Consider the following 8,272-nt stretch of genomic DNA (forward strand, 5'->3'; position numbering starts at 1 on the left):
TCTTCTGTCCTTTGGGTAGATACCGAGGAGTGGGATTGCTGGGTCATATGGTAGTTCTATTTGTAGATTTTTTTTTTTTTTTTTGGAGAGAGTTTCACTGTAGGGCGCGTGCGCTCGCCAGACAGACAGAGAGACATAGAGACAGAAAGCGAGAAATCACCCCCCAGGGGCGATGGTCACGCCGCAATCCCTTCTCCTCCATTCTCCTCTCGGGATCTTGGGCGCCCGGCGTGAGTTTTAAGCCACCGGGTCCGGGACACGAACCACGGTCGACTACGTGGGAGTCCAGCGACATAGCCATTACGCTAACTGCTGGTTCCCTCTATTTGTAGATTTTTGAGGAATCTCCAAATTGTTCTCTACAGGGGCTGGACCAATTTATATTCATACCAGCAGTGTAAAAGATTTCCCCTTTCACCACACCCCCGCCAACACTTATCATTTTTTGTTTTTTTAATCTTAGACATTCTGACTGGGATTAGGTGGTATCTCAATGTTGTTTTGATCTGCATTTCCCTTACAATGAGGGATATGGAGCATTTTTTAATATGCCTTTTGGCTATTCATATGTCATCTTTAAAGAGTGTTTTTTTTTTCAACTTCTCCCATCTTTCAATAGGGTTGATCATCTTTTTTCCAAACAGCAGCTTGAGTTCCTTGTGTATTCTGCTTATCAGACCCTTATCTGATGCATAATTAAACAAAAATATTTTCCCATTCAGAGGGCTGTTGATTCACACTAATTACTGTGTCTTTGATACTTCAGTCATGAGTTTGGTTGCTAAATAAATTTTTCCACCTATAGTTTGATAAAAATGGAATCCAGTTCTTTCATTTGAAAGATGTATTTATCTAACTTAATAAATAATAATAATATTTATTATTATCATCATCATCCCTCTAGTCTGACCAGCAAGCAAGCCACCAGGGCCAGGTCTTGAACTGTGGTTGGCCATGTGGGAGTTCAGCACCCCAGCCACCACACCACCTGTCCACGCTACAGACCAATTTTACAGAACCTCTGCAAATGACCACATTGCATTATAAACAAAGAGGCTCAAGGAGAGTGTTTACTCAAAGTCTGAGGAGTCAGTGACAAGAAATCATTTTAAAGTGTTTTTTGGCCAGGCCCGGTACACCAAGGATCCTCGGGGTCAGGTCCACACTAGGCTGGGGCCAGGCCAGGCTGGCGGCAACAAAGTTAGACTCAGGAGGGTGGTTCTGGGCAGCAGCGGTGTCAGACCTTTGCCAATCCCAGTGACCATGACCATGTTTCACAAGGAGGTGGAAATCGAGGACATCCAGTACAATGAGGATTCAGAGATGTGCTTCTACTGCTGCCCTTGTGGGGACAACTTCTCCATCACCAAGGAAGATTTAGAGAATGGGGAAGATGTGGCAATATGTCCTAGCTGCTTTCTCATTATGAAAGTGATTTATGACAAAGATCAGTTTATGTGTGGAGAATCAGTCCCAGCCCCTTCAGTCAGCAAAGAATAGTTAAATGCTGAAGAAGCCTTCAAGAATCCAGATTTAAAAAAAAAAAAAAAGAATCCAGATTTTAAATAGCTGGGAATGAGCCAGGATGGGAACAGCAAGTATGATATTACTGGCTTTTTCCCTGGGACAACCACGTTGTGGTTTACTGTTCTATTACAGTGTGGATTCTTTTCATCAACTGCTGAATTCATCTTCAAATAGAAAAGTGAGTTCATAACATGACACACCTGGATTTGATGCTTAGAACTTTTTTTAAATAATTATTTTATTTTATTTACTCATTCATTTATTTGAATTTGACCAGAGAGAGACACACATGCAGAGAGAGAGAGAGAGCAAGACTCCAGGTCCAGGACTCAAACCATGGTTGGCCATGTGGGAGTGTCCAGCACCTTAACCACCACACCACCTGCTGGTCCCCTCATGCTTAGAACTTTGAATTGGAGTGTTCTTAATTCTCCATTTGAATTTAAAGGAAGATAACTTCAAATCAGTACTTTCTTCCCTTCATTCCATTGTTTTCATACTTCAGACTAATTATTTGAATATCTGAAAACAGCATTGTCTACCTCAGTAATTAGGATTTAATAAAATGGAGATTGTATTTTTGACTTGGTTATTAAGATGATTAAAATTAGCCCTCACTTTGAAATTTGACAATAACTTTGCTGTTTTAAACTTGAGAAAATGATTGTCCTTTGTCAGTACTGCATTTCTAGTTCCCATACCATGCCAGTCTCCTTGGTCCTGTCAGACAGTATTAGAATGTTTGTGTCCTGTTCAACATGCAACTTCAGCTCTCACAGAGCTTGTCATGGTATTAAAAGGAAATACAGTGAGGTCACAGTATCTCCAGAACAGAAATTTAATGAGTAAGAAAGAAAAGTCCTACAGAAATGACCAGAGACTATGGAGTTTATATTCTCTATGTTCCTTGAACTTTAGGACAAGATCAGAGAAAGACAGTCAAAAAAGTAACACTGGGACCAGGAAGAGAAGCAAAGCCTGCCAATGTGGTACATGAAATGCTTGCATGGTTTTACTAGCTTAGAGTAGAGAGTTCCATATCTAGGTTTTGGTTGTTCTTTAATAAGGCTAGTGAAACTGCTTTCCAGATACGGGTTCATGTCAGGTCCTCATGGCTGGGCAGTGCTTTCAGCATGTCACCTTGTGTCATATTCTTCATAGGTTAAAGCATGTACCACAGAAAGTGCTTAGAAATTAGAGTTCTGTTCTGAATAAGTACACCCTTGAGGGTATATCTAATAAGCCTGTATAACAAAACCAAACCAGATGTGCACTCTTGTAGAGAAATGTTGTCCTGAGAAAAATAAATATACAAAGATAGATGGTCAGTCTTTGCTGCAGTGCTGAGAATTATATGAGATTAGAATCACTCTGGGACCAGCAGTTAGTGTAATGGCTATGTTGCTGGACTCCCATGAAGTCAACCACCGTTCAAGTCCCAGACCCAGTGGCTGAAACTCAAGCCGGGTGCGTGTGCATGCATGCCCAAGATCCTGAGAGGGGAATGGAGGAGAAGGGACTGTGGCATGACCATCCCCTCGGGGGGTGATTTCTCGCTTTCTGTCTCTATGTCTCTCTCTGTCTTTCTGGCGAGTGCACATACCCTATAGAAAAAAACCTCTCCAAAAAGAAAAAAAAAAAGATAAAGAGTTTAGAATCACTCACATGAAACTTTGAAAATTTCTTTCATGTGCACAGGTCTGTTGTCTGTATATAAAGTTTTTCAAATGTACTGATGTCCAGCAGGATGTTTTTGGTAATGGCTGCAATTTAGAGAAAAATAGCTTGCTAAAATGTGAATGTTCTGCTACCAATTAATACATTTCTGCACACACTCACTGGAGGTTTAAAATAAAATGTAGCCCTTAGGGTTTTTTTTGGGGGGGGGTTTGTTTTTTGTTTTTACCTCCCAGCAGCATGGCATTGTGCAGCCATTAGGATGAGATATAAATCAGCAGAAACTGTGTACTGCTAGTACTTATTCATTATACAGCATAGTTTTGATATAGTGAGAAATCTCATTGCTGTTTGGGACACTGATGCCTCCCTCAGACATAACCCACAACTGCTTTGCAGAACCAAAGTGTTCAGATGTGGGAATGAGCTACAAAGAGAAATGAACTCTAGTCTCATGCTAATGGTTCTCTAGGTATTATTAACATATTAGCTCTCCACTGATAATGAATTTCAAACAAGTACAGACACCTCTGATGTAGTCTATGACTACAGAAGAACAGGAAGAAGAGCTGCCCAAGTTCAGACATCCCAGAAAAGAAGTAAAATGGCACTGGCAATCAGTGATGGGCAATGTGCTGCGATAAGTCTGTCTGAACCCCAGCAGAAGCACGAAGGACCATACCTTTCAGATATGACTAGAGTTCTGTGTGATATGTGTGCCTTATTTATTAGCCCGAGATATTTCTGGAGCCTCCTGAACTGTCTGTAATCCATGTACTGTCTCATCTCTATAATCTTTGGCAAAGTCAGTCGATTTTTATCTGACAAATAGAAGATTGGATCAGGTGATTTCTCAGCTTGTTTTTCTAATTTACAGGAACTGAAATGGCAATGGAAACCTTTGTAAACTAAATCATGAGTCATAATGAAAGAGACTCCATTATCATTTAACTTGATGTTATCATACTTCTGAGTTCGAAAATTATAAAGTCAGCTATTTAAAGGATTCTGTATAGGCTTTAGTGTACACATTAAGGAACATTTTTCTTGGAATGAAGCTGACATTTTGGTTAACAGTACATATTATTATTATTATTTGGAGAGGCTTTTGCTATAGAGTGCATGAGCTCACCAGAAAGACAGAAAGAGACAGAGAGACAGAAAATGAGAAATCACCCCCCCCCCGAGGGAATGGCCACACCATAATCCCTTCTCCTCCAATCTCATCTCGGGATCTTAGGCACACATGCACACTTACCTGGTGTGAGTTTAAGCCACCAGGTCCGAGACAAACTGTGGTCAACTACATGGGAGTTCAGTGACATAACCATTACGCCAACTGCTGGTCCCAGTACATATTAATTTATTATCAGAATAATATTAACATAGTAAATAAAACCAGATCATTGAAATCTGTTTTCATGTAGTTTTTCTTCTCCTAAATAAGATTATAAATTAAAAGATTTTGCTGTAAAGAATAAAATAAAAGTGTGTTTTACTGGGGCCTATGAGTGGCATAGTGGTTAAGGCACTGGACTTCCACATGGCCAACTATAGTTCAAGTCCTAGACCTGGTGACTTAATGGTCATTACGGTCATGTGTTTGTTGTGTGCCCAAAATCCTTGGAGGAAAAGAGACTGCAGTGTGGCCATTCCCCTTTTGGGGGGGGGGCTATTTCTCACTTTCCCTCTCTCTGTTTGTCTCTCTTTGGTGAGTGCACATGCCTTATGGCAAAAAACTTTTTTTTAAAAAAAGAATTATTTAACTTTATTCATTCATTTATTTTTAAAGTTTGACCAGACACACACACACACACACAGAGAAGGTGAGAAACAAGCCACCAGGTCCAGAACTCAAACCATGGTTGGCCATGTGGGAGCAACCAGTGCCTTAACAACCACACCACCCACTGGTCCCTGGCAAAAACCTTTAATAAAAAAGTATATTTTACTACTCTCAGGGTTGAAAATAGGTCATATACATGTCAGAAGGTAAGATGGTAAAAATAATACCAAATGTTCCAGAGAATTAATCATCATGTGAGTTCATCCAACAATTCTTTTTTATATTTTATTTTATTTTATTTTATTTTATTTTATTTTATTTTATTTTATTTTATTTTACTTTATTTTATTTTATTTTTTTGGAGAGGCTTTTCACTATAGGGTGTGTGCGCTTGCCAGACAGACAGAGAGAGACAGAGAGACAGAAAGCGAGAAATCACCCCCCAGAGGGGATGGTCATGCCACAATCCATTCTCCTCCATTCTCCTCTCGAGATCTTGGGCACACATACACACGTGCCCGGCGTGAGTTTTAAACCACCGGGTCTGGGACGTGAACCATGGTTGACTACGTGGGAGTCCAGTGACATAACCATTACGCTAACTGCTGGTTCCTTATCCAACAATTCTAATACTGATTCATTTCTCTGGCTACGAGCAACAATTCACTGTCGTCAGGTCATAGACTACTTTGAGATTAAAAATAATCCTGGAGATTCTGACTCCATCCCTCAGTTCAGCCTGTCTAGGTGATATCAGCCCCTAATTCCTTATCCATAAAATATTCATAATTGGAAGTATATTCTAATTACTTACTTCCACAGAGGTACAGAGGATGCCCTTTGTAGGAGATCCAATTTCTGTTCATTTTAGCATAGCTTCTGGGAGGAAGAGCAGAAAACATCAATGATGATGAGAAAATGGAAGGGCTGCAGTTTATTAATAGTTCAGGAATCAGCAGTAGCAACATGAAGGAGAGAAAATACCCTGTTGGGGTATAGGGTAGTATTGTTTTGGGATGGTGGACAAGGGGACTATTCCCATGGGAGTATGGACATCTCTGGACAGTGAGGCCTTTGTAAATATGCAAATATCTATAGTCTCATCTTCCCTATGGAGTGAATTGTCTTTGAAATTATATATATATATATATATATATATGAGAGAGGTTTATGCTATAGGGCACGTGACTTGCCAGAAAAAGAGACAGAAAGTGAGAAATCACCCCCCCAGGGGGGATGGTCACACCACTATCCCTTTTCCTTTATTCTCCTCTTAAGATCTTGGGCATGCATGCACATGTGCCCAGTGCGAGTTTAAGCCACCAGGTCCAGGACTCGAACCACCATCAACTACATGGGAGTCCAGCGACATAGCCATTATGCCAACGGCTGGTCTCAGAATAATTATTTTTTTAAAAATATTTTTGAACAGTGTCTGATCATGGAAATGCAAAATCGAAGAGCTATCAGAGGTGATTGGTCTTCTGAGAGGCGCTTAGCTGTCCAAGGACACTTAATGTGTAAGGGACTGACTCTTAAAGCACCCACCTGGTGTTTAAAAATGAAAAAAACAGTATGACAGAAAGCTGCACATTTGTGGGGAATCCTGATTCCTTTAGAAGATGATATTTTGCATATTTTTCAAAACCAAAACAATAGAAAAGTCAGCACAAAGCTTAATGGGACATTTGGAGAGGTGAAGAACCTTTGTAATTTGAGGCAATAACATAGAACAGAAAAAGGAACATGGGATGTGAAAGAGATATGAGAGAGCCAGAAGGAGCCTGTGACGATGTGAATATAATCTCAAAGAAGTGGGAAAAAAATAAGAGGGGAAAGATTTCAGTTTCCATGTGTAACAGATGCCTCTCTGTAATATTATTAATCATTTTCACTTGGAAGTAATCAGAATCCTCAGGAGAGGATTAAAAGCTGTAGTCTGGGCCAGCCGGTGGCATGGAGGGTAAGTCACTGAGTCCCATATGGCAGACTCCATGGTTTGAGTTCAGACCTATTGACTTGAAAATCACTCCAGGTGTATGTGCATGCGTCCCCAAAATTCAGAGAGGAAAACGAAGGAGAAAGGATTGCAGCATGGCCATCCCCCAGTGATGGAGAGTGATATCTCACTTTCTATTTCTTTCTCTCTCTGATGAGTGCACACACCCTATAGCAAAAACTAAAAACAAAACAAAGGACAACACACTATAATACTTTGGGTATTGGAACTATTCCTTTCAGTGTTGACTGTTGTACCTATAAGAACCTACATAGGGACCAGCAGTTAGCATAATGGCTATGTCGCTGGACCACTGTTTGAGTTCCGGACCCGGTGGCTTGAACTCACACTGGGCACATGTGTGTGTGTGCCCAGGATTCTGAGAGGAGAATGGAGGAGAAGGGATTGCAACATGGCCATCCCTCCTGGTGGGTGATTTCTCACTTTCTATCTCTCTGTCTTTCTGGTGAGCGTACGTGCCCTATAGCAAAAACAAACAAACAAACAAAACAATACCTCTCTAAAAAAAAAAAAAAGAACTGGGGTCAGCAGTTAGCGTAATGGCTATGTCGCTGGACTCCCATGGAATCTACCACGGTTCGAGTCCCGAACCTGGTGGCTTAAACTCACGCCAGGCACATGTGCGTGCGTGCCCAAGATCCCAAGAGGAGAATGGAGGAGAGGGGATTGCGGCATGGTCATCCCCTCTGGGGGGTGATTTCTCTCTTTCTATCTCTCTGTCGCTCTCTGTCTGTCTGGCGAGCGCACGTGCCCTATAGCAAAAACCTCTCCAAGAAAGGAAAAAAAGAAGAACCTACATAAGCGATACAATTTTAGTTTGATTTACACACATGAATACAAGTGAAATTGGGGAGATCTGAATAAGGCCAGAGGTGTATATTAAAGCTTATTTCCTAATATTTTCTACTACAGTTTTGCAAAATGTTACCACTGGGGGAACTAAACAAAGTGTACAAGGGATTCTTACAAATGCATGAGAGTCTACAATTACCTCAAATATTTCACATTAAAAGACAAAGAATCCAATACCCTGTCTAGAGTTCTGACTGCATAGCCCGATACACACCCACTTCTTGGACATCCTCGACCTAAGAGGAAGACCGAAGCATGAGGAGAAAGTCCTGAGGTCAGAGTGAGCTTGAGTTTGTGGATGTGAAACCTTGGTGTAATGGGTTAGTGGCAGATATGTGAGTTTGTGCTTTCTGATGAGGGCCATGGAGGCTTTCCACTGGGCTGCATGTAGATCCAGTCCAGCCAGGAAT

At 41.0% G+C, this 8,272-nt stretch overlaps 1 protein-coding gene across 1 annotated transcript; it reads left to right on the forward strand.

The window, feature by feature from the left end:
* The first annotated feature begins 1,263 nt into the window (after positions 1-1,263).
* On the forward strand, positions 1,264-1,500 carry LOC102491587 (DPH3 homolog). Its single transcript, XM_006166733.1, has one exon. The coding sequence runs from the start codon at positions 1,264-1,266 to the stop codon at positions 1,498-1,500; it is 237 nt and encodes a 78-aa protein (XP_006166795.1).
* The last annotated feature ends 6,772 nt before the right edge of the window (positions 1,501-8,272 follow it).

Source organism: Tupaia chinensis, unplaced genomic scaffold (genome assembly GCF_000334495.1).
Source record: "Tupaia chinensis unplaced genomic scaffold, TupChi_1.0 Scaffold144336_1, whole genome shotgun sequence".
NCBI classification, from domain to species: Eukaryota; Metazoa; Chordata; class Mammalia; order Scandentia; family Tupaiidae; genus Tupaia; species Tupaia belangeri.

Bases quoted from the DNA above. Each gene is read 5' to 3' on its own strand.
- LOC102491587 (XM_006166733.1), top strand. From the start codon at position 1,264: ATGACCATGTTTCACAAGGAGGTGGAAATCGAGGACATCCAGTACAAT.